At 35.5% G+C, this 27,471-nt stretch overlaps 1 protein-coding gene across 2 annotated transcripts in view; it reads right to left on the bottom strand.

The window, feature by feature from the left end:
* Positions 1–939: 939 nt before the first annotated feature.
* The window catches only part of LOC129791812 (glutamate receptor 1-like), a 41,371-nt gene continuing 14,839 nt past the window's right edge, over positions 940–27,471 (bottom strand). For both annotated transcript variants that reach the window (XM_055830349.1, XM_055830350.1), the window contains 11 exons: positions 24,950–25,077; positions 19,494–19,623; positions 18,841–19,094; positions 17,326–17,490; positions 14,985–15,242; positions 8,487–9,098; positions 6,344–6,437; positions 5,560–5,894; positions 4,010–4,254; positions 1,625–1,937; positions 940–1,388 (listed from right to left, as the gene is read on the bottom strand). In XM_055830349.1, coding sequence (XP_055686324.1) covers positions 1,308–1,388; positions 1,625–1,937; positions 4,010–4,254; positions 5,560–5,894; positions 6,344–6,437; positions 8,487–9,098; positions 14,985–15,242; positions 17,326–17,490; positions 18,841–19,094; positions 19,494–19,623; positions 24,950–25,077 — 2,615 coding nt within the window. In that variant the 3' untranslated portion in view covers positions 940–1,307. The remainder of the gene's footprint in view (positions 1,389–1,624; positions 1,938–4,009; positions 4,255–5,559; positions 5,895–6,343; positions 6,438–8,486; positions 9,099–14,984; positions 15,243–17,325; positions 17,491–18,840; positions 19,095–19,493; positions 19,624–24,949; positions 25,078–27,471) is intronic.

The raw sequence follows: 27,471 nt of genomic DNA, 5'->3' as shown, positions 1-27,471 counted from the left end.
TAACTCTAAAATTACTTTAAAAAGTTTCTCAAAGAAATCAATAAAAATAAAATTATTTTACAAGATTCAAAAGAAAACCTTCCATGTCACCCACATTTGACTAAATATTTCAAAGGGAATCTTTCCTTTTAATTATTTATTTATTTTTATTTTTCAACTCATTCGCCATTCCATTATATTTCCTCACCATAAAAGGACTTAATTATTTTTATTTATTTATATTAAAAATGGTTCAATAACAATTATGAAAAAATATTTACAAACTCACCTCAAAATTTAAGCGTATCTCATGGGAGATTTATTTATTGTATATATAATATTATATTTAGATTAATTTTTTTCATCATCATATATATAATATAAAGTCCATGACTGACCATGACTCGACAATGTGATTCTTCCGGCAAAAATGAAGACTTTATGTACAAAGATTCTTTAAAGTTCATCGTCGTTTTAGTACCACAGTAATAAATTTCAATTTGGATATGATTATAACAACTATCTATGACAGCATTTTATGTAACTACTAGGAATTTTCATTAATGGTTTTTTTCTCTTTAATAAATGTGTGTGTGTGAGACAGTTAAGGGGAGGGGATGGACTTTAAATTCTTGATTTTATTTTTCAATCAGATTTAATTTCTTTTTTTCTTCATTAAGTGGAATGGGGATGAATCTCAATGGAGATTTGTATGAGGAGCTTAATCTTTTTTTTTCGGATGAATTAAATGGATTATTTTTAAGTGTTAGAAAATAAGTAATTTCTCTTTTTTTTCTATACAAAAAGGGAATTCTTCTCACAAAAAATCTCCTGTATTCTCATGGGGTAATAGTATGGGGTAGAATACTCATGAGAGATAATCTCACCCCAATATAGCATCCATCTGCCAGTTGGATAGCTTCTTCTTCATATTTTTTTTCTCAACTTCACCTTTAAGAATTTTTGTGGCTATAAATTATTGTGATTTTCTTCTTTTCTCATTTTCTCGTTCTCTCTGTCTAAAAGTTATATAGGTATGGCTCTCACGAGTGATAGCTACACAGTGAGTTCACGGCACGAACTTTCAGTAGTGGATTTGATTTAGAAATGTGGGCGTTGGGCCCACCTTCACCCGCTGACGATGCGTCAGTTTGGGTCCCCATTGCTCAGGTCTCGAGGTAGGGAGATGACGATGACCCGACAGGGTGTCGATTGAGGGTGTCATGGCCTAGCATTTTCTCCGTTTCTTGACGGCTGTTGGCCAATATCCGGCGTATTGACGGGGCGCAGGGTGGTCGTCATAGTCGAGACTCCTGCGCAAGTTCCCGTCAAACCTGTACGTGGGGGTTCCCATGCATCTGGTCCGGTGGTTCAACATGCCCTGGCATTTGACTCGATGGTGTGTAGTACTGAAATTGAGGTTTTATTTTTTTTTGGTGTGCAAAAGAAGAAAAGGGTTCCGCTGTAGCGTGAAATGGCACCACAATTGTTGCCCACAAAAGAGGGCCCAACATACTACATACATGTATTGTTTGCCACCCTGCCAAAATTCAAACTAAAACTTCCCTCAACAACAAAACCCACCCCCACAAGCACCCACCCCGCATTTTCTCGTGAAGCTTTAACAGGGAAAAGGAAAACTCACCCCAACACGCCCATTGTCATACTCTCGGCCGGTCATTTGAATTGTTAATTTGGGCTTTGTTTTCACTGCATCCATTTGATTGTTTGCCGAGCGACTCTTGAAGCAAAACTCAACGAGAGCTACAACCAGTGCCAGCAAGAGACCCCCAATTAGTATGTAGAAGATGCCAGCAACATTGCTGAGTGATAACTCATTGCGGGTCGTATCGAATTTATCGTGTCGACACTCTGTTCGATCGTACCACCATTTATTCATCAACTTGGTCAATTCGCCGGTTTCCTTCAGCGACAGCACGGCCAAGTTTATGGGGTCCCTACAAAGAAATATTCACACAAACACATCAATCAAGTCTTCTGCATTCAATGTTTTACATTTTGCATGATAATTCAGTTTCTGCGCGAAAAAAATGAACTTTTGCGAGCTTTTTCGCATGTGGAATCTTTGCTATATATTTGCGAAAGCTTCTTAAAAGTTTCAAGCTCGATGTGGAAGTTTCGGGAGCTTTTGCACAGATGTCGGTACGACAATTTCTCCCCATACATACTGGAAGGGAGCTTTTGTAGTCTTGCAAATTTTCACACTGAGAGAGCTTTTGCAAGGGGTTTATCATAAAAATGGAATTGATACATTCTTTTGAAAATTATTGGTTAGAAAAATTTCATTTGTATTTTCTCAAAAAATCAATTAAAAATTGATTTTTTAAAGATAAATAGATTTTTTTTACTTTCATTTAGAACCATCCTTGTAAATTTCTTAATTCTTTCCCTATTTTTTAACCCAGATTTGCCCCTTTTCTATATTTAGTTGTCCTGGAATTTTTTTTGCTGACTGAACACCTTAAAATGGAAAAAAAAAATTTTTTTACACAAAATTAGAATGAATTCTATTAAACGAAGAGCTTTTGAACTTCTTGAATGAAATTTTAAGAATTTCGGTTCAGAATTAACTTCTTTATGCAATTTATTTTGAAGTCAGACTTTGAGAATCTTGCAAATCTTTCTTCTTTATAAGATTTATTAAAGAAAAAGATTTTCTTAAATAATATTTTTACATGAGTAAAAATTTAAACAAATAAAACATTGCTTTGGCAAATGATTAGCCTCTTTGGGGAGCTTTGCCTCCCTTTTCCCTGTCTCTTTCAGTAAATTTTGATAGAGATTTTTGGGTCATATTTCCCACAACCAAACTTCTCTATCAAATTCACATCGGATTGCAGGAAAAAAGAGCATTCTATGGGAACATAAAAATGATTAATTGGTTCAAATTTGTGACTTTTCGATAACTATTTTTGATTGACGGCAAAATGGATTACATGTGTGTGAGCTTTGAAAAAAACTGAATGATTTTGCATTGAATAAACTGCAGGATAACATACAGATTTTTCATCTATATAGAAGCAATTAATCTACATGGAAATTAATCTACTATGTAGAGATGGTCCCGCAAGAAAATGCCTCGAGGAAGGTTTTTGTTTTTGCATTGAGAGTAAAACCCAAAAGCAAGAATTTAGATTAATCGACCCGAAATGTGAAGTAAGTAGGGATTCAAGGAGCTTAGCATCAATTAATTTATTTATGTAAAATTCTCATCCATTTGCTTCTTCTTCCTCTCCACTGGACCATTTATGCCACTTTGCCAATTTCATTTCCAGTGAAAAGTGGTCAATTGAATTGAGAAAGAGCACCATAAAGTGGGGGTGGATTGTATTGAAATATAATCCTCTCCAAAGAGCCAGAGTGTCTGAAATTATTTTCGTAAATTCTCTTAAGCTACAAAAAGTTTTTCTTCCAAACATTAAACCCCCTGGAAAATTTATTCGCATGAGAGGTATTTTGTGAATTTAATTAAAACGTATACGAATCATTTTCAGCACAAAGTCCAATTTGTTGGAATTTTCACGTGGAGAAATTTTTGAGTTAACTCCCCAAGAAGTTTTGGGCATTGAAAAAGTGAATTTAATTTTTTATTTTATTACAAAATGATGCTGAATTAATATTTCCTTTTCTCTCAAACTTTAAAGTTTAGAAATTAAAAAATCTCCAGAGATAAAAGAGATTATTATTTTCCAATATAATAGGAGAATTTTCCATTGTGTGCAATAAACCTTTATTTCTTCCGGTATTCTCTTGCATAAATTGCATTGTGGCTCCGCAATAAAATCTAATATTCAGCAATCTTATGCCAAAAGCATCCACACGCGCTTGAAATGAAATTTTCATGTGAATTTATGGCTGAGTTTGGGTAAATCCCATTAAAATTGCGGGACCTCAATTGAAATATCGTGCGAGGGGGAGGACTATAAGTTCTTGATCTGGTAAAATGGGGCTGGAGTTGGGGGAGGACAGGGGGTGGCAAAAGAGATGTATATCTTAATCTGTGCCTCACCTCAATGGGGATCCGAGTGGTGTAGCAATACCAAAGCCTTTGGCATCGAGATTACGGCCAACCTTCATTGTGTCGCACGGTTCTCGTTCATTAATATAATCATTCTTGGGTGATTCAATTAGAAGGGCGTATTTCCCTTTGGATGTTCTCACACGTCGTACACCCTCGTCGTATGAGCGCACGAAGACCTGCTTCCGGGAGTTCATGTACTCCCACATTTTTGTGTAGAGAGTTATTTGGGATCTCTGGAATGATAAAGTATATATAACGTATAATACTTGTGAATTTTCAGCTGTTAACTGAGGTGGTAAGTGTGGGGGATGTTTGCGAAATGAGTTAAATTCCACGAAAGATTGAAGATGGATGCCAAAGAGAAGCGTGGTGCTTCCATCCCCACTATGGACGTGTGCGGGAGACAATGCGCGCGAGGGGAGATGAGTTTTCTTTGCCAAAGAACCAGAGATTTTGGATTTGTTGACGCACAAGATGAGTAATAAGCTCATTTTGCAATGGTTTTCTTCATACAAAATGTAATTCACTTCTTTGTAACATCTGTTACATACATATGTATGTATAGTGTGCAAGAAATGCTTTCAGAAGCACAAAGGAATTTCTCTACAATTTGAGCTATTAATGAAAATGCTCCTTGTTGTAAAAAAAGAAAGCATAGTGTGAGAATTAAATGTTTTCTTATCACCATGTTTTTGTTAATAAAACATTCATTGCAGAGCTTTTGCTTGAGCTGTTGTTGCCACTCTCATTTACAAGAGCAGGGAGCTTTAATTCTTTATTTTAATGTTAGAACTTTAAGTTTTCTCAATTTTATCCTAGTAAATATTTTTATTGAGCCAACGAGCGCTTAATCGTGGATGGTTAAATTGAACATATATCGATCAATAATTGACCAAGGATTTCATCAATTTTTGCTCAAATCTGATTGCCCAATAATTGAGCAATTATGTTGACTTAATATTGAGAAAATTTTGTCTAAAAAAATTATTCCCAAAAAGCTCTTGATAAAAGCTCAATTGTGGATGAAGATAAATTAATTTATTTTTTAAAAGACGGATTTTCTGTCTCAATCTCGGCTAATTCATTTTTATTTCTGGCCAACATTTCGGACTATTTAAGTCCTTCCTCAGGGCAATCAATAGACAAAATTAACCACGTCAAGAAATAATCAAATTGATTGCCCTGAGGAAGGACTTAAATAGTCCGAAACGTTGGCCAGAAATAAAAATTAATTAGCCGAGCGTGAGACCGAAAATCCGTCTTTTAAAAAAATCTTTTCATCACTTACGGTCATCCCTTTACCAATTAATTTATTTTTCCACAATATTTATCATTATTTTTCAGGTACATCATGTTTTTCCAATCTTCTTTAGTAAATTGTTAACACACTCCCCGAGCTTTTAAAGCTTCTCTCACCACATGTGTCTGTTTCCTTTCACCCCCATAGCATCCCGTCATCATATATTGTTTGTGTGGATAGGATGTGATTGAAAAAGGACACTATATATGCTCTAATATGTACATAGCAGCATACTCACCCTGAAGAAATCCCACGTGGCACCATGGTAGACCGTACCATATTGTATGTCAGTTTGCGAAGCTAAATCTTCGGGCGAATTAATGGGCGACGCCATCCTTTCGAGCGTAAGGAACGCCGCCAAATTAGCAGTGTAGGATGATATTAAAATGAGAGTAAAGAACCACCACACGGATCCAACAATGCGACCAGATATGGAGCGCGGAGATATGTCACATCCTTGCTGCATGAAAGCTCCCAAGGCGAACCAGAATGAATTGAGAATACTAAATTCATTTACGACCGTGTGCGACGTTTGGCCCCCGGAAATTTGTTCAAGGTGGTGGGATTCCTCTCCTGTGGAAAGTCACACACACACAATGTTCAAAAGGTAAGAAAAAAATGTATAAAAAAGGGGGTGGAGTGTGGGAGACACATAGCACGAAGAATATAAGTGTTTTATACGTTATATATCTATTCTTAAAAAAAGAGCTTTCGTGAAAAAAAAGCACGGAAAGGGACAAAGGAAAGAAATTGAATTTTTTGTTCTCCCCCCTCTTCGTGAACGATGACTGAGAGTTGTGGAGATCATTTAGAATTCTTTCGACCCGCGGGCTTTCGCAGAGCCACCACCCTCATACCCTCGTGAAAAAGGAAAAACTTTCATCGCGCGTGGGGCTTCAGGAACAATTACAAATGAGAAGGGAGGGGGAGGTAAATGAAATGCAAAAAAGGAAAGGAAATGGATGTAATGAGGCACATGTTGGGTTATCATTTTTATCAAATTTCTTCATTCTCTCACTTACCTGTAGAACTGAATAATCGCCATTCATACGGAGAGAATCTGGACACAATAAAGAGTACAATGCTCACACCGAAATAGCTGAGTAGCACGCAAACCTGTGGATTTTGTAATAAATAAAACGCACAGGTGAGAAAATTGTGAAGCTTTACATGTAATATGGGGTAAAATTGTGAGCTTTTCACGTATCATTCTCCGAAAAACATTTCACCCTGATTGTTCACTTTCTCATTTTCATTCTCACTCGAGTGCAACGTAAGTACCGCACCCCCGTGAGCTATATAGCAACGATAGCTGCTCCACAAAAAAAGGATATGAGAGGATGTGGGAGTCACACACAGAGAGACTATATAGGTAGGTACTCACAAGTGACTTCTTTTATAGCGCGTGCACCACGATAAAAGATTGTATATTTATCCATTTAATATTCGACGAATGATATAATTCTTCCTCCCCTTTATATGCTTCAATTTCACCCTTGATTAACAAAAATTCTTCATAGGAAAATTTTAAAGGAACATAACCATTTTTTTTATATGCTGTAAACGCAGCTCTTTTTGAAAAAAAAATCCCCATAAAAAATATAAAGAAATATTAAGGATGATATGGAGAGTAAAAGAATAAAATTTAGAACTTTTCCTGTTTGTTGGAAATTTTGCTTTACAACTTTCTTATTTCCTTTTTAAATTTCCGACGCTTTGATTTTATGATTTTTCATTTTTTTTTCACAATTGAATCGTTCAATTTAAGTATAAGATGAATTTGTCGGAAGACTTTTTTCTGCCTTCTAGAAAAAAAAGAACTTTTAACTAATTAACATAATTGACAAACAATTAAAATTAACTCTCACAGCTAATTTTTTTTTCAACTATAAACAATTAAAATGAACTTTCTCCTTAAGTAGTAAATTGAATGCCATTCTTCTTCTTTTCTTCATTGTGATAAAAAAAAAGAGAATTTTCCATCTTGTGAGCATCTCTTGTGGAAAAACTCCTTTCGAACAAATATTTGTGCATTTTCAACACAAATTAAAAATTCTCCAAAGAGGAATTCTTGAAGTTAAGTGACCTGAAAAGGAGCTTGTTGACGACGGAATCTCTAAAAGGATAATTTTTTTTTTGTAAAAGCTCCTACGTGTCAGCATCCTTTTGATTTACAACTAAAGCTGCAAAACTTACTCTACATTTATTTCCCCGCACCTCCCTTCACGCTGAAAAGTCTTTTTGCACTCAAAATTCAAGATTACTCTCAAGTGCACAGGGTGTTACATAGAGTTGCTAAATGAGTGTGAAAAGATGTGAAAGAGCAAGGTGCGAATGAGGAGTTAGCACACGAAAAAACTGTGTTGATGAAGGGGTTGAATTTGTAACTTGAAATTCATGTGCGGAAGGAAGGAAGGATTGTGTGTGAATGCATTTTGATCTTGTAGCATTTTACATGCTAATTCAACAGTTTATAAATCCCAAGCTACGACGAACTTTTCCTTCCACCCTTACTTTATCACACACACGTGAAACGTGTGATGGAAAATCAATGGAGTTACTTTACACTGCTAGTAATTGTTTGATTTGAATTAAATATCCTCAATTTCTTATTTTTTTATATGAAAAAGAATTGAATAACTCAAAGCTCTTAAAGTCGGTATTGGAATATCGAGGGCTGCATTGTAAAACCGGCTAAGTCGGTATGAGCTTCGAACCGACTTAGCCGGTTTTACAATGCAGCCCTCGATATGCTGATTATTCGTTTAAATTCACACCGAAGGACTTCAATTTAACACAGCTGCTTTAGCTTCTTTCAATGTGGGGGAGGATTAAAGAAGGAATTTTGCTAACTTTTCACAAACTATCGAACTACTATCTTGTACTACCCAAAACTCGTGATTTCTATCAGTATTCTCGAGCTTTTTTTTTGTTTCCAAAAAAGCATTTTTATTGTTAAAACGATTGTTTCTTTTTCGTCCTTGTGCTACTCTACAAGCATTGAGAAAAGTAGAAGACATATCCTCTGGAGCAATTTTCCATTGAGGCGAATTGCTCGCTCGGAAGATATTCAACTCCGATTGTATGCGGTATAGGGGGTGTGGGGTGGGAAGGAAAATGAGAAAATATAATTTTGGCTGAAGTGGTTTTGGAGTAGAAAATTACCCAAATCTCCTTGGATAGTGGATCGAGGAAGCTGAACACTCCAGGTTTCTGCTTCATGGGCTTCTTTATCATGATGGAAATTCCGAGCGTCATGAATGGTTTGCTGAAATCAATGACTCTCTCCCGCTCCGACGTTATCGTCATGGATGCTATTGCCACGTCAGCTTCTCGTCGCACCAACTCACCCACCATACCGTCCCAACCACCAGGAACTTCGGGATTCTCCGCCCCGTAGTTCCCATCCTTCACCACACGCAGCTCATAGCGAATACCCAACTTCTTCGCCACAATATCCGCCAGATCCTTGCAGTAGCCCTCAAAACGATCATTCCCTTCAAGCACCTGTCCAGGTTCAGCTGTTCTCTCCATTATATATGGTTCCTCCACAATTGTGGTCACAATGTACGTCCTGTTGTGCTCAATGTCTGTATGTGGTCGAAGGCGGATGTACTTTGCCGCAATGGGTGTGAATCTCAATACATCAGACCATTCAGCCACCTTAACCATTGCACTATTCACCGTCATCTCCACCACATGCAACGTATAGTTCTTCCTCGATGCCAGCCCATCGGATGCAAAGCGAATTTGTCCAGTTAAACCTTCAATTTCCACCTTTGATTGCAGCACAAAAAGAGAGTGTGGCAAGTAGAAATCAATTAACAAATATTAAAAATGAAAATTATATTGTAATCCCATTAACAGCATATGCAATACACATATATTTCCTCCTACAAATAACTAATTTATGGTTTGAGTGGAGTATTTCCGGTTTAATTGGTGCTTTGATGATAAAATGCATTAAACATGTTTACGAGTATATCCTGCACTATTTTAAATTTAAATTGCAATTTGCAAAGGGGCTTACAAATCACTTTGAATATGTATTAAACACACATAGCATTAAACCAGATTTTATATGTTTTAGTAGAGATTTTGGAATCTATAATAAAAAATGTTGAAAAATATGAAAAATAAATTCTATAATTTCGCTGTAATTTAATCAATAAATTAGTGATAAAAATATGAATTAATTGGTAATTGTTGGTAAACTAATCGTGTTTTAAATTGTGTTGATTTGAAAATTAAATAAATAACTGATAAAGGCTTATCCTTCACTTTACCAATTTACTAAAATGATTAAACTTACCTGTGTGGTAAAAATTGCATAACCACATACATACAAACCTTACCAACGTTACCAACTATTTTTTTAAGTGCAAAAATAATCAGCTTTTTATCTATTTAATTTTACCATTAAGATTAAATAAAAAAATTGATATTTTTTTATCTACAAACACCTTCAGGTTAATTAGGCATTGATTTATATTTTTTTTCAGAATATTTATTGCCTTTTATTGCAAATGATTTAATGGAAGCAATAAAAGCAAATAATCCTATCAATTAAATACATCTATCAAATGCACACTGTTACAAATTAATCTAACACAAAAAAAAATAATATTTCGTTCATTTATTTGCCAAATTTTACCTCCATTTCCATTTTGTATATTGCACCAACCACAAATTACCCCAAACTATTAACCCCTAAAATATGGTTATAATTATTAACAAGGGGTTGAATAAAAATGGGGGGTGGGAAAATGTGTGGGTGGGCTAATGAAAATTTATCCCTTCATATGGAAATGAATAAAATTAAATTTTCTTTTGCAATCAGGAAATGATTTTTATATTAAAAGTTAACCATTAAATACATATGTACCTATATAATGTAAATAAAAATATATATTGGAGGAAGTGAGAGACAACGTACAGCATAGACAGCATACCACATGAATACTGCTGCACTACAAAACTCTCCTCCATCGTTACGGCAAAATTTAAATTAAATAGAACATTATGCATTCACGAGAGAGAAATTTTTCATTAAACATGCTGTTAGGGGAAATATTTTTGAAAGCTAATATGAATTAATTTTTCATTTGCTTTCATTTAAAGCTCCATACGCTTTGTTCAATGTACGAGCAGGATATTAAATAGTTTCAGTTGAGATATCAAATATTTTGTTTTCTTTCTAAATAAATTCCATTTAATACTCCAAAGAAAATGTGTCTGAAAGACAAGAGAAGACTGATTCAACATTACCCCATCCGTTTGTGATTACAAGTCAAGTGATAAAATTGTCCCACCACTTGAAATGAATTACAGATAATAAAATCTCTCTCCGCATTTTACTCTCTCTCCGTGTCTTTTGACTAGCTTAAATTTTGCGATGGAAATCACCAAGTTTAACCATTAAAATAATCAGATTGAGACATTATATGAAGCTTTCTCTCTCGCCACGGACTCAATGCGGTGATACCCCTTGCATATCTTTTGATCTTTTGTGCTCTGAAAAGGATTCTTCCTTTTGCAGGAACCCATTCCTTTTATCCTGAAGGAATTTAATCGCAAAACAAGCTGCCACTCATGAAATTGGATCAATGGAAAATGTGTCAAATAATTGAGTTTATTGTGCATCAAAAAGTTTTTCTGATTTGCATTGTACTGTGTGTTTGCGGACACTCAGTGATTTTCATTTCCTTTACATCTTTCACAATACAGAGGCAGTTAGTTAGTCCTGCAACAATATCGATTAACTGTCAAATAACTACACTATATGACGTATATTTGCTACCTACATTATTTATTTATGTATCTACATAGCAGCAACAACAACAAAAAAACATTGTCTCATATAAAAACAGGACGAGCTCTAACACCTCTCCAATGATGGACAATTGTGGATTTTAATTGACAAAGTGCACCAATGTAATATATAGTGCAAAAACCACACACACATATGCTAGTTTAGTCAAGCGAGTTGAAATGAAATAAAAACAAGACAGTAAAAAAACTAAATTCAATCTCCAAAATGTGGTACAAATTTGCAAAATGAAATTCAATATATATTGTGGGGGGTATATATCTGTGTGGATTAATTGATATTTCGGGAAACATGGAACATTGTGCTTGGTGAAAATGAATAGAGAAACTAATATTGAAGAAATTATCTTGAATTTGAGGAAAATACTGTTTCAATTTGAATTTATTATTGCTTAATTGTCTTGTCGTTGCATCTGCTGCCGCATAATTGACAATCTCTCTTCATAAATTATATACAAAATAAATTTTTGAAACATGCGAGATTGAGAGAAAAATCTTTTTGGGTTGTTCATTAATTTATTTTATTTGATTTCAGTTATTTTCCTGGGGTTTTTCCTATATTTATTACTAATTTTGAAATAAATAAAAATAAAGAGACAGATAAAAGAAGCTTTTCTTGAAAGCTTCTAAAAGCTTTCTTTTTTTTGACTAAATATAAAGAAGACGCAAAAAAATATCTTTTTAAATAAATTTCCCGGAAAATTCTTTAATAACTTTTACTATCAATCACTCTCTTTACATTCTTTTCTTCTACCCTCGTAAAAGAACAAACTTTCAAAAAGAATTTGAAACAAATAAAACAAATAGAGCAATAAAAATCAAATATTGTGAAAAAGCTCTCATTCTTCTCCCGAGCGAGAAACTTCTTTGCTGATCTCAAGAAAAATCAGTATGAAAGAATCATTATGTGGGGCAAGATTGGAAATTATTCAATAAAATTTGCCAAGGGGTGAGATAAAAGTCAAATATCATTGGAATATAACCACCCTTCGGCCCTCCTAACCCCCGAAAAAAAAAGAAGAAGAAAGTTTAAATGAGAAAAAGTCCTATTTTGGAAATATCTTTATGCAAATGGCTGAAATACATAAAAAAGTCGCACATTTTGATTGAATATTCCATCATAGGATTGAGTGAAAGAAAATGAGAGGATGGGACAGAGAAATATTGCTAACAATAATGGTGAGACTTTTTGGGGTTTTGCAGACGGAAATCCCAAAAGCAAAAGTCCCAGCCGGGTGGAGGGTGGAAGTGCTACCGACTAAGTTGAGGGTGGACACCACACCGTACAGAAAATATAAACTGCAAAGATAAATATTAAATATAGCATGGATGGAACAGTATAAAGCGAAAGAACGGTAAGTAAAACTTACGGGCTGTGATTCTTTCTTTGTCAGTGAAATGTGAAATTGACTGAAAATTGAGGATGGGCAAATTTTGAGGAAGGATTTCTCGCGCACCGAATCACAGCCAACGCTCAGAAATTTTGTGAAAAGCCTTAATCATGGGCGTTGGCTGTGATTCGGTACGCGAGAAATCCTTCCTCAAAATTTGCCCATCCTCAATTTTCAGTCAATTTCACATTTCACTGACAAAGAAAGAATCACAGCCCGTAAGTTTTACTTACCGTTCTTTCGCTTTATACTGTTCCATCCATGCTATATTTAATATTTATCTTTGCAGTTTATATATATTTATCTTTGTATTTTTATATGTATATACAATGTATATATCTATGCATTTATATATATTTTATTTAATTTTATATGTGTATATATAAAACGCCCCGCTGCGCGGGGCGTTGGACTTATGTAACTCAAGATATGACATGTTAACTTTAAAACGCGATATCTCCGGAACGGCTACATAGATTTTCTTCATTTTTGGCATGATGAAAGATATTATAGCCAATTATAACATATCAAAATATGAAGCAATTCTATAAAGCGGTGCTCGAGATATTCATCGAAAACTCATCGAAAATTTTGTTTTCGATTTTAGCGCCACTTGCGGTCATTTTTTGAACTTGCGATGTTCCGAGCAGTTGTAGGGCTCGTTAATATCTTTCATTTGAGCCCGAGTTGATCAAAATCGGTCAAGCCGTTCTCGAGTTATGGTCGATTTTCGATGAAAAATTGTGGCGGCCATATTGACTAAACGGCTTGACCGATTTTCAAAAATGAGGTATCGTTGGAAAGGTCTTGATGGCCCCTACAACATATCAAAATTTCAGACCTCTAGCTAAAATAGGGGCTGAGATATAGCGAAAACAAAATTTGACAGTTATTCAAAATGGCGGACGCGGGGGTGGGGGGTTGGATTTGACTTCATAATCGGATGTCTTCCACCCGATATATGAACTTTGCCGTTGACCGCAAGTCTCTATCTATTACCGTTCTCTTGCAATATAGTGTTATATTCCGGCCGGACGGACGGCCGGCCGGCCGGCCGGAAAGATTTTTGGCGCATACGTTTTTTGGAATGTAGGGACCCTAATTCGTGCTCATCCTAAGTTTGAGCCCGATCTGACGACTTTGCATTTTTGAGTGTACACAGAAGCTGTGCTTCTTTCAAGAAAGAATCACAGCTAACTTCTTTCAAGAAAGAATCACAGCTAAAAAAGTCCTTCGACTTCCATTTCCTCCCTTCTCGTGGACATTCTGTGAACGTCCGTGACTTGCCACTTCACACTTCTCTGCCCACCCACATTGCACACCCCGGGGGTTTAGAACTTTCCCCGAAAATTAACTTGGAAAAATTCATTTGCATTTTTATTTGAGAAATTGTATTTTTTAATTATTGAAGCTTCTTCTTTGTTGTATTAATTTCCTTTGAAAATTTTCTTCATATGTAAGATTAGGGATAGGATTTATAGGACAAATAAGTTTAGATTTTTCATTATTCAAAACAAATCTTCTAGAATTCCATTTTCAAAGAAAAAGGATTTTAGTTTCACGAGTAATAAAAAAAAAGTTCAACGTTCTCGTTAAAGTAGAAAAATGTTCACAAAATATTGAAATTAATGCTTTGCGAAATTCAAGAACAAAAATTCCGCTGAATGCAAAATGATCAGAAACTATTTTTGCAGAAGTTTTAACATTCTGCTGAATTTATACTCGAATTTCCATGGAAATTATTTCGAATTTTTAGTTTACATTCTGCGAATTTTTTTTTTAGAGTTTTGCTAAACTTCTCGCAGAGTTTACGTCATGGGGAATTTATTCTGGGTTCACGAGAGCAAGAAAATTATATTTTGCTGATACCGTGGATTCTTGCTTCTCATGTTATGGAATCGAAAAATCGAAACTTTTTCGATTTTGATTCTTCTCTGTTCTTATTCTTACGTCTATTATTTATGCTTTATTAAATTTCCTATTTTTTCTACTTAAGAAAACTTCTACTTAATTTGTTTACTCATTCTTTATGCATTCTTTACGTGATTAGGTGAATTCCCTAATTAGGCACAATTTCAAAATAAAATTCTTTTAATCAAAATTTCAGGAAAAGTTGCATACCTAACTTAACTCAATTGAAGGATTGTTTTATTTAAGATAAAAAGTGAGATGTAAGCCCCCAGGTTATTGCATTGGAAAAATATAGTTTTTGAGAGCTTCTTCATTTCTTTCGCTCTTACCCAGCAACTTCTTGTATTATACCACAGGGGACAGCAATAAATTTGCGTGAAAAGTCTCTCTTTCTCTCCCAACTTTTCATGACCCATGGAAATGGTCTTTTTCCCATTTTTATATTATGGTGATGGTATTATATTCTTTGTACGTATATGGTGTTATTATGTAGTATAAAAATTTGAATATATGTTGATTTTGTTGCCCTCACCTTTCTGAGATATCGAGAAATTTTATCACCATGCTCCCACGGGGTGACCCAACCTTTGGCTGTGTTGCAATCCAAACCCCTATTGTTTGTGGCACCAACTGAGCCACCAGCTGCCATGGCGGTGGAATAGGAGGAGGTGTTAAACGGTTGACTACGTCTTGTGGTGTAGCTGCGGAATTGGTCAGGTTTTTTCTGCAGGAGCTTATTGAAAGCTTCCACGAGAACGAACACAGCATCGTACATGAGTGCAGCTTGTGCCTGTGGAATACCAAAAGCAAAATCATACATGCGATACTCAACACTATGCGCGCCCTATAACCCCCGCACTCGCTCTCTCTCTCTCTCTCCATCATTCGTGACCCTACTCGAGGGCGTGATGAGATGTACATGGCGCTCTTTATATTGGGTGGGCTTGTGTGGTGGTTGTATGGAGTAAATGTACAAAAGTGGGTGAGATGAAATATTTTCCACTTCAATTAATCTACAATGCACCGAAATTGTGAAAAAAAAAACGAACACCAGCATAGTGGAAGGGCGAGGAAATTTTGCAATGTTCCCACTTCTTGATTTTCTCCCTCTCCCTCCCCCCAGAGCCCACCCTGTATGACTTTAATGAACCATGCGGGAAATTTTCTCAGAGGAATTTATCAGGAAAAATTTTCCTCGGAGAAAGATTTGCAGGAAAAGTTTAGGGAGGAAGACATATTTTCCTGATGGCAATGAAAAAAAAATTATATATGCGATTTTTTATTGCTTTCATTCCAATGAAAAAATGTATGATTCAATTAAATGGGAATTATGCCTTCTTACAAGTCCGTAAAACCCATTGAGGAGTTTCTTTTCTCTCCAACAAATTAGACAATTATGTAATTTCCAGGAAAAATCTCAACAAGGAATTTTCTTTTTCAAGAGAAAATCAATTCTATATTAAAAATAAATAATTATTTATTTGATTTCCCGTATATTTATTCTTCCTCATAGAACCTTTCACATTCCCCAGAAATACTTCTGCGTTTTTTTCTCTATTTTGCTCTTTTAGCTTGAAAATATTTGTGCGTCCGTGAATATAAAATTTCAATGAAGCTGTTATGTGATCTTCATCTTTTCACAAAATATTTTAAGGAAAACATCTTTTCAGCGCTAAATCCTCATGAACTCCATAGAGCTTCACATTTCTTCACAAATATAAATTCACATTTCCCACCCACAGCCCCATCTTGCAGCCCATACCCACCTCTGCATTTGTATGAGAAGAAAAATATTAATATAAATCTCCATCAATAAAAGTCTCGATGTTATGTGTGTTTTTTTTTGCTAGCCAATCGAATTTATAATAGATGAAAAATGTTTTTTCACGTGGAATTAAATGCCGAAAGAAAAGAAAAAGGATCTTTAAGGATATTTTTTCTTTCTCTAATATCTTTTCTTCATGCCATGATAGGAAAAAAGCTCCTTCGTGTACGTTTTACGTGCAATGTGCCCTAATTAGATGGGGATGAGAGATTTGGGGATGAGATGGGTTTGGGGGAGGCATTTGCAGTACATTTTGGAAAATAATGTTGTCATAACGAACTCATCGGCGTCAATTTATGGGGTTTGTCGAAGAAAGAGATTACAATGCGAGAGGGATTGTTTGGGGGTGGTTTTTGGGGTTGAATGTGGGTAGTTGAGCTGAATAACAATAAAGCACTGGGGCTTGTTTACGTGTAATCCATTTCCCGTGAAATCCCATTAATTTGAAATGATTGATTGCATTTTTGGTCTCAATCCGCAATATGCCTCCGTGAATGACTATGGGAAGTGTATGTATGTTGTATGTTTATGCTGCCTGGTGCAAATCTTCTTCCTCGTTTCACTCAATTTGCAATTAATTCCCTCTTCCATCTCTATTAAATGCTAACGCCTTTGCACGCTTTTTTTGCGTCCTGTTTTATTTGTTGATGTCCTCGTGGAGCATAAATGAAAATTATATACAATGAAGAATGGGAGAAAAAAAAGCTCAACTATCGTCACACATTTTTCTACTTTTTTTTCTCTCTCTATCATTCATTCCACGCTCCATCACAAATAGTTTTCACAGTATGAGACGAAGTGTATTAAGTATTGAACACAATGTGTTGGAGGGATCAAGTTTTGTGAATTGGTGGAGTGATAAAATATGAAAAATGCTCCCTCTCTGCACAATCCGTGTCCCCTTTTATGTTGGAGTTGGGGGAGGTGGTAAAAGTTTATTTGCCAAGAAGCGATCTGGGCGATGGATAAAAAAAAGAAGGAAGGAGGGAGATTGCAAAGGCATCGAGGATGAAAAAAAATGAGAGAGAAGACGAGAAAAGTAATTTACCGATATTGATTCTTTGCCTGCCCCTTGAGACGTGGCTGGGTCGAGTTTCTTCCATCCCTCGAGGAAGTCCCTCACATAGCGCCTCGTCGTGTCCACAATTCGGAAGCCAGTTATGTTGATGGCACCATATTCTATCACTTCGGTCTCCCATCTATCATCCATGATCTGTGAATTACAATAAATTACAATTTTCTTAAATATCCGCTCCTCAGGCATGCACACACACACACCCTCCTGCAGGACGAGACATTTTCTTTTTGCGGAGGGTTTTAGTGTGACAATTTGGGGGTTTGTGTGCGCTACTACCCCATTTCCATATCCCTTCCTCTCTATGCTATACATATACCCCCAAGAGTCCAATTTCACTTGATTCCTATCTCCCAAATTTAGGATATATACCGACGCTGTAAAGCTCCTTGCTCATGGAAAGACGTGCGGGGTGGGAGGGGGTTGATTCTTTTTAAATTCAACAACACGAAGGGACTTAAAAATACATCGAGCAAATGATATATTTTCATTCTTTTTTTACTTCTTTTGTTTAGGACGCTTCTAATTCTTTTGATTTTTCTTTAAAATAAATTTAAGAGAAGAATTTGTTAAAAGTTAAATAAAACCCCTTGATAAAAATTACCGAAAGTAGGAATGAAAATAGCACGGAAATTGGCAAATATTTTGAAAGAGAAAAACATGCTGAAATAGAGCCTCAAATTGGCAAGAAAAAACTGCAAATTTTGCAGAAAAATTCACAATATTTGTTTCAATTTTAGACCAAATAACTAAAACAAAAAAGCTTATTTATTTGTTTACCCCTTAAACAAAAAGAAAGTCGATAAAAAGAGTTTTTCCCTTGGATAAATCTTGATCAAATTACAATTTAAATAACACAAAAACCACAAATTTTTCACAAATTCCTCTTTGAACTTTTCAATTTTAACGAGGACCAAGAAGAAGCGCTAAAAAGTCTTAAACTGATGGAAAAAGATCTCTTCTGTACCCGAAAGAGCATATAACTCAGTGAATATCAATTGAATTGAGGGAATGTACGGGCATGGTGTCAGTGAGAGCGTGAAAGATTGAGGATTATTCAAAGAAGGAGCGACCGTCAAAAGAATTTAGAGGATCCATGGAGAAAAAAAGGAGATCATTAATTCTTGGAATTTCCTCCATCGACAAAAGGCGAAAATCTCCCAAAAGTTCACGAGATTTCCCGTCCTGTGTGTGTGAGCCCTAAGGAGAAGGATTTATGTACCCTTGGGGGTGCCTGCCGAAGCTCGAAGGACTTGTAACATGATTTTTTTTCATCTCCTTCTCCTCCAACGTCCACGAGGGTCGGGTATTGCCCTCCCCCCATTCCTCGCGCAACATTGAAAGATGCCAAAGGGAGGGAGGGTGGGTGGGTGGTTGAAGAACAAGCTGAAGAAAGCCATGGATGAGAAAAGGGTGTGTTGTGTACAGGGGTGGGGATTGGATATAAAAGGCACACAATTTATGACGGATGGAAAATAAAATACTTACAAGACCACTCAGCAAGTAGTGATAAGTTCTACGGCCAAGAGAAATGTCTCTAACGTGATTCACGATAATCTCCTTAGCCATATCAGTTGAGCAATCGAGCACGATGTACTTCCTGGACCAGCGGTCCACGTTCTCCAGCACTCGCAGGAATTCTATCGCTTCCGAGGCGTTCGATATGCGTTTTACAGTTTCCACTTGAAATGTTTGATTGCCCGGCTGGAGGCCTTGGTATATTTGTTGGAGTCGTAAAAGTCCTGCGGGGAGGGAAGGAAGCCACACACATACCATATAGATATTTTTTTTCCTTTGTGAGGGGAGTGGGAAAAAGGTCGTCGTCGTTGGGATTTTGTCCTTTTCCCAAACCCCCAGAGCTTTTTCACAATACACATAATATGCGCCCCTTCCTTTCTGCCCCACCGTACACGCCCCATACACGCATATTTTCTCGCATTTACACACAGAGAAAAAGTCATATTATGGGAGAGATTATTATGCGTGTTAGCATTATAATCCTAAATGTGTATCTACAGGGTATCCGCAAGAGATTTTGCGGTTGTGAAAATTCTCTCCGTAAAATAAACATTTATTGCATTAAAATAAAATTGATTAGCCTCGGAAAAATTTTGTTAGAATATTTAATTTGATTTTCTTACCATCGTGCGAATCGTACACGTAGATAATTTTTTTCCATCCATAGAAGCGGATTGTGTCGATTATGGCTTCATGGTAATTGGGGCGCATGCTGATGGCAAAATCCAGGAAGCCCGATGATGGACTCTGCACCTAGAATTATACGACGAATAGGCAATTTTTCATCACGGAGAATTCACACACACAAAAAATGTCCCACCGAAAAATGAACGAGGGGTGCAAAAATTCAATTTTTAGCAGCTCTTGGAAAGCTGATATGACATCAAAAAAAACGGGAGGAATGATGAGTTTTCATTAAAAGCCAAAATCACTCGCGAGTCGTGAATGTTCAAAGAATGGCGCAATATGAGACGTTGATGAGATTTTTGGACCCTTAATTTCTCTCCTACGCAAAAAGCTCCTCTCATATTGGCCACATGGATTTTATAAGGTACCTATATAAGGGTTATTTTGCTTCCCACATTAACTCAATTTTCTCTCTTATTCTACCCACCTCCACGTCCCAAAAAGAAGGTATTCATAACCATGGCAATGAACCTTTCTTCTTGGTAGTAATTTGTGGCGAAGAAAATGTACGTCAAAGTCGTAGATTCATTAAAGAAATACTCGCATGGTAAAAAGTAAAAAGTTGCTTGTTGTTCGCGATGAATATTATCAAAACTTTCAGCTTTTGCCACTAAAAACTTTTCACACGAAGGAATTTTGTCTCACTAAATTGACCTCGTTTTGTGGAAAGTTCTTTAAGTTTGTATTTGAAAAAAATAAGAGAAAGAACTTTTTTCAAAGCAAAAATAAAGAAGGAAAAAAGTTTATCAAAAGAAGAAGTATTAGATGTTTTTATTGGCGATGAATAATTAAAATATATTTAAAATCAAAGAAGATTCTACACATTATTTCGTCTACAAGTTTGATATTTATAGGTTCAATAAAGAATTCTGAAAATATTGCAAAAGTTGTGATGAGTTCAGAATATTTAAGAAAAAAATATTTTGAATAAATTTTCAAATAGAACTTTTTAGTAAAAATATTATATAAAATTTGATTGATATTTTCTTTCTTATTTTAAACTTTTTGAGCTTTTTATTAAAAAGAAAAGCCTTCTCACACACAAAACATTTTAACCTGATCTTTTCCAATTCACCCCATTTTACGGTATTTGCTCCATGAGAAAGGAATTATAATACAAAAGCTTCCGAACACGCCTCTGAACCCATTTTGAAATTCTTAATTATTCATCAATTTTGCAATACAAAAGACAAAAATGAAGTATTAAGTGGGACTCCTTTCCATCTTCATTGATTGGCACACAAACATCAAAAATTTATATCGGATTTGAATTTAAATAGGTACTTCAAATGTCTCAATGTACATATATTTTGTATTTCCTTCCTTTTGAGAGAATTTTCCAAAATTTATCTTTTACGTATAAATCTCTTTTTCATTATTATCTCCCATTGCAACAAAATGAAAATGTTTTGTGGAAATATTCAGAATTATTTGTACGGTACATAATCTCAGCGTATATTTATTAAATTCTCATTTCTCTGCGTGTAGAATTTCCTCAAGCAGAGATGATAGAACAATAAACACTTGACTTGTATGACAAAAGCCCAAAATTTTTCCATCCCACGGAAAGCTGAATTAATTCCAACAATGAAAAACTCCCGGACATTTTTCTCATCCACATTTCACCATCTTTCGCGTGGAACATTATATAACAAAAAGATTTTTTAACACACAAAAGATTTCTACTTGACGCTCATTTTGGAATGTATATAAGTCTCCCCTGTAGCTAAGTAAATATTATATCGCCTTGTTAAATATTTTCCAATGAAATTTTAATGTTTAACTACACAGTGTAAGAGGTTTTACTTTTCCTATGCTGCTATTATTTATTTACACAAGACATCTCTCCTTTCACTCCCTCTATGTCTATGTAATATTGAAAGGGGGCTCTCTAATGAGGTATTTAGGGGGTGAATTTTATTACAGCAACTTTAATACTTAATGTTCCGCAGTTTTTTTTCTTACAACACAAATAAACCCCACAGAAGGACCTTCCTTACGCCGTAGGTTAGTTTATTAATTTTATAAAGAGAACCGAGAGAAAATCCAGTGAGTGCACTTGTGTAAGAAATCATACTTAAAATAGCAACCCCTCAACCCCTCGGCAGGATGAAAAAATACCACAAAACTCGTTCAACTTTAAAGATGAAACACGCTTCTTAGCATTAATATCAGATGGTGGGTTCATAGCGAGACATAAGGCGGGGTGGATGGGGGTGTAGCAAAACCAACAGCTTTTAACCTCATTTTAACACCCCATGTTCGTTTTGCTCATTAATTTTATGGTAAAGAATATAAGTTGCTTTCTTTATCGCGGATATCTCCCGACATTTAATTTTATGACTTTAATAAGATTTTTTTCACGGTAAAAATTGATGTACTTAATTCCCAACCACTGATGCTTTCTGGTTCGTTTCTGGCGCAGAAGAGGATCTCTCACGAATGAAAATTGCCAATTTGGGGCAAATCAGTTGGAAAATGGAGGAAATGCGCTCATTCGCGGAAGCTCCTTTTGCAGGAGCTTTTTGTGCGGAGGGTCGAATGAAAAAGGGGCGGATAAATCTTCATGTCTCATGGGAAATATATTCTGTTTCGTGTGAGCTGCATGGAAAATCTCACATGCGGTTTATTCCATATAAGACCTCTCAATTATCTTGCAAAATTTATTGCTTGTGCTCATTATTAAGGGAGTAATGCGTTGAGATTTGGAAATTTTCACAAAGATTTGATGATGATATCTCCTCCAAGTCAAGAGCAATAAATTTAATATGCGATAAAATTTGATGAATGAGCTTATATTGGGTGTGATAAGTTTATTCTACCATAAGGATTCCCTTATAATGCAAAGGGATGATATTTGCAATTTTGCCAATAATATATTGGCTAAAGTGTTGCATTGTAATTAAAATGGAAATGCCAAAACTTCTACCGTAAATAGAGAGGCAAAATGATGTATCCTCTCTCTTTGTTTCCCATATATTTGTATTTTTTGCATTACAATTGTTGAATTTATTTATAAAAATTGATATCTGCAGGATTATGGGGGTTTTTACACGCAGACTAACATATGGGTTAAATTTATTACACTCATTTGTTTTCCATTTTCCAAATGCATTTTCATCGAATATAATTCCATGGAAATCCTTTTAATTAAAATAAAAAGAGATACCAACTAAATGAAATAAAATTAAATGAATTTATTTCAATAATTTCATATTAAGGAAAACCAAATAAAATTCATATAAAAAGGAAATAATTTGTTAAGAAAATCTTGATTTTTTCTTTTAGTTTTCATTAAAATGTCGAAAATATCTCTCTTTAGTAAATTACTTTATTGAATTAAATATCAAATTCGTTAAGATTCAAACTATTTGCTTATTTATTGTTTAAATATTAAAGAAAATATCGAAAGCTCTACTTGGCATCATTCACTTTTCTCTTCTTCGCTCCTTCAATTATTTATTCAATTATATTATGTATTCAACACAGCTAAAATTTTCAATATATAACACACATTTAACCCATTTGCTTCCCATTAAATAATTTCTAAACTTTTAGCTTATTTTAATGTAAAAAATGACTCAAAAATAGATCAGAAAATTCCTCAAGTTTCTAAATATATTCCACCTAAAATCCTTTTTTCATGCAACCTTCTTAAGGAATATATATCCTCTCAAACTTTTCCATTAATTCAATATTCACATGAGTACGTACTATTTTGAATTTTAATGAACATAATCATGATTCACACTAAATAGAGAAACTATCAAGGCATCGTAAGCTCTTTTGTGCTCTCTTGCGGGCACTGATTGCTTGAAAGCTTAAACCATATGTACATGTGAATTTGAATTTGAAATTAAGCAGGTTGCATTTATGGGTTTATTACTTGTAAAGCTTCTCTACCCCCTTCAAAATGGGGGTGAAAACTCTCAAAATATAGTCAAGTTTATACGAGGTGTGTGTGTGTGTTTGTGTGCAGAGGAACTCGGGAGCTATTTGGAGCAGTCAGAGTGGATATATATTAGTTAGAAAAGCTCCTTTTCATGCGGTGAAAGTGTGCTAAAAGCGACAGAAAGTGTGATAGATACATCCGACAGGAATTGATTGCGGAATGATTACATTTCTGCCACGATTGCATGAAGTGAGTTTGACAAACAAGAAAAATTTATGACACTCCATACGACGGAAGTACTGCTGTGCCGGTAAGATTTCTCTCCTGGCGACATTGAGGGGAGGGTGGTTTAATTGTTGCTGTGGGAATTCATTTTTATTGCCAAGGTGAGAGCTTTTCTGGGGCGGGGGGTGGAGGTGTGTGATGAAGCTAAAGCGTGCGAAGGTGTGGAAAATGTGACAAAATTATTAGGGGTTGATATTTCCGGGAGGTTTTTCGGTCTCTTCTCTGCCATATCGCAGCCACCAAGGGGAGAAGAAGGGGCTGCGTAATGTTGAGGAGTTGTGTGAAGTACTCGATGGCATAATTCTATTACCATACACAGTGAGGGAAGCTCTTTACGCATACCTCACACCCCTATTGATGTATATATTCATCGAATAAAAGCCCCCGAAGATGATTTTCATCATAAAATCTCCTTCTATTGAGTACCTCCGCACCAATCCACCCCCTTCTGTACGCATCGTCTCACTGATTTTCTATAAAATACATCGAAATGGGGGACTTTTCTCACAATCTCCCAACATTGTGGGTATTTGATGGAAAATTCTATCCATTAAAATAACATTCAACTTTCTTTTTAAGCCATACACACACACAATCTCGATGGCAACTCATCCGAAACATAACAACATCATCAATCTTGAGCCCATTATTAATTTGTTTCCACGAATAATCACATCATGTTTTGTCCAAAAATATAAAGTGTGTTGTACAGTCTGATGGAAAAGCGGTGGGGGGTGGTTTGAAGATCCATTCTCGAGACCTTTATGGTGGAAAGTTCTTTTTTCAATGAACCATCCAACGTATCTGACTCATTAAATTTTCATTATCAACACCCTTCAACCACTTTGGTGGAACTTTTGCTCCTCGCTCTATGCCCCTTTCCACCTTCTTCGTCTTTATATCCACAAAACATTAAATATAAACCCCCAACCCTCCTCAGCAAGAGCATCAAGAACCCCCTTCCCCATTTGGACACCACCATCCTACGCGTGGGTGGAGGAGGCATCGAAATGGGTGCAGAAAAAAAGTGAAATATCAGAAAAGTTGTATGATAAATGACGTTATTAAATTGACGCGGTGTGAGGCTGTGAGTTGAGATGAGGAAGTAAGAACAAAAAAAAAAAACGGTGTTATAATGAAAATTCACATTTCCCCCTTCCCGCAGCATGAGATAAAATGAAATCAAATAGGGGGATGTGGGGAGTTTTCTTTTACCTTTTCCGGGAACCATGGTGTGATGAATGGCATCTGGAATGTATTGCAGTAGGAGTGCAGTGTGTCGAAGGAATCCGGTGACACGGCACCGAGCATTGAGAAGACACCCCTTGAGAATTGATTGCAGACTGAAAAAAAAAAGAAAAGAAAAGTTCATCGTTATTTAATTTGCCTTTTGCTGCAGTCACACAGAGACAAAAGGCAGGAGGTCTTTCAAAATCATGACTCCTTCCTTCCTTTTCCCTTTTTTTTGGCACATCACCCCAAAAGATCTCTCTCGCCCCTTAAAAATTCTTTCCCATTAAGCATAGCAATTCGTTATCTCAGTGTCACCCAACAGTTTTGCTTTAAATTGAGAATAATTTATCATGCAGTGCGCGAACGTTGCAGTGTGATGGTTTTTGTGCACAATAAAACTTTTTGAATTTTCCTTTTTTTTTAATGTGCAAAACTTCTCTTCAGTAAACTGCAATTTTTAATGAGAACTTCATGAAAGATTTTATTCCTTGCTTGAGAATTCAGTTATTCAGTTATTAAGTGCTCAAAATTATTTACTTTTGTAGTTTAAAACTTAAATTTGATACTTAAAAAGTTCTAAATTGCAGCTTAGTGTTTGTAATTGAAATCAAAGAGAAAGATAATGTATAGTCTTGTTATGAATTTATTCAATTTCCTTGAGAATTAAGTTTCTTGAAATCGAAACGTCGATGGAAAAATTAAACAAAGCTATCTCTTTACAAGCAATTCAGCTATCTCATTCTATACATAAATTTAAATTAAATAAATAGAGAAAGCTTTCCCTTTGAAAGCTCCTTTAAGGCAAAAATAATCAACTTCAAAGCACCAAAAGAACCCCAAAGAGATCAATTTTTCAATTCTTTCCCATAACTAAAACAGATTAAGGAAAGAAAAGAAGCCCGACAAACAAGAGAGAGAATAAATAAAATGGTATTATATGCGTGGTTTGGTTTGGAGATTATCCATCCACAGCATCTTTTGGCAAGAAAGACGGGAGGAGGGAAATATTTCATTTTATGATTTTTATACACAAAAATTCCATGAAATTCTTAACGAGCTCCCAATAACATTCATGTTTAAAAATCAATATTTGTATGGAGCTTTTTGTGCTTTCACGTGTATCCGTTAAATATATATATGCTGAATGTATTAATATTGAATGGCGCATACCACTCGCGTCTTAAAAAGGGAAATTCCTCATTTTAACTTCATGAAGAAATGAAAGCTGTGAAATAAATTAGAATACTTAAAATGATTGCGCGCGATCCTTCTCATCCGCATGGTTCTTTCTCTTCCAAACGTCCCATGGGGAATTTGTTTGAGAACTTTTTCTGCACATATACATTTTTTTCACCACTCCTCCTCAAACTCCTTTTAAATCCTCTAGCAAACGTGTTCCCATCATTATTCTCCATCTCCGCAGGAAAATTGCAATTGAAGGGAAAAAAAAGCTCTCTCTCTCTCTCCCGGGTTCTTTGTGTATGTGAAGATGGTTAAAAGGAGCTTCGAAAGGAAGAAATTTTGCAATGTCCTCCCCTATTTTTCCCATTTGTACTTTTAATTGCTTTCATTTCCGCTACTTTTGTTCTCAATGCATTTGAATCCTTAATGAATTTACATGGTGGATTCCAGTTGCAACTAATGGATAAATAGAAAATCTTTTTCAATAGGAAAATGCAACTCATTTGGGACAAAATTCTAACTTTTTTTTCATCCGCCCCTATATACCGGAAATCTACGTGAAAAAGACTGGTAGTTGCAAATGGGGGTTGTATTGATATAAGAAAATCAATTACATACATACTTGGTATGGGTATTCTATGACGGGGAAAGTTTGAGTATTATCTCCCAACTGAAATTTCTCTTCTTCATCTATTTTGACCAACAAAGTCACACAGAGTACTTGCACAGAGGAAGACTTTTTATCGTCTTTCCCCATCATACGGATTGTCTTCGTGTACGGAAAAGGAGAAAAGCTTCGGAGGAATGTTACAAGAAGCTCACTCTGGGAGCTTATTTGACGGGAAAGGCAAACTTTGTAGGCGTTGTCTGAATAATTAAAGGAAGATTTGGCCTCGGAAGTCTTCATGGTACAATATGTTACATGTTAGATTGGTGACGAAGAAATTTAACAGTCTACCCAAATGATGGGTACATCAAAATGATGAAGAAATGCATGAAAGCCCCTCAAATTCTCGTTTCAGGTCAAATTGTTTGAAGAAAAAGCTCTCTGAGAAAATCTTCAAAAAAACTTCACCATTTTCATTGATAATTTAACGATAGTTTAGCATACAAAAGGATCGCATTTTAAAGAAGAAAAATGAATGAAAATATTTCTTTTGAACTTTGGAAAAAATGTTAAATTGCGATAAAAAAAAACTGAGATTTTTATTCCCAAATTTTCCCAGAAGAAACTTCACCAAAAAAGCTCAAAAACATTTTCCTCTCATGCTAAAAAGTCTGCGGTGTGGGGATTTTTATGGAGTTTGTTAAATTCGATAGAG

This window comes from Lutzomyia longipalpis, chromosome 3, assembly GCF_024334085.1.
Source record: "Lutzomyia longipalpis isolate SR_M1_2022 chromosome 3, ASM2433408v1".
Lineage (NCBI taxonomy): Eukaryota > Metazoa > Arthropoda > Insecta > Diptera > Psychodidae > Lutzomyia > Lutzomyia longipalpis.
Note: the sequence above shows the minus strand (reverse complement) of the source record. Positions and strands in the feature narration are given on the sequence as shown.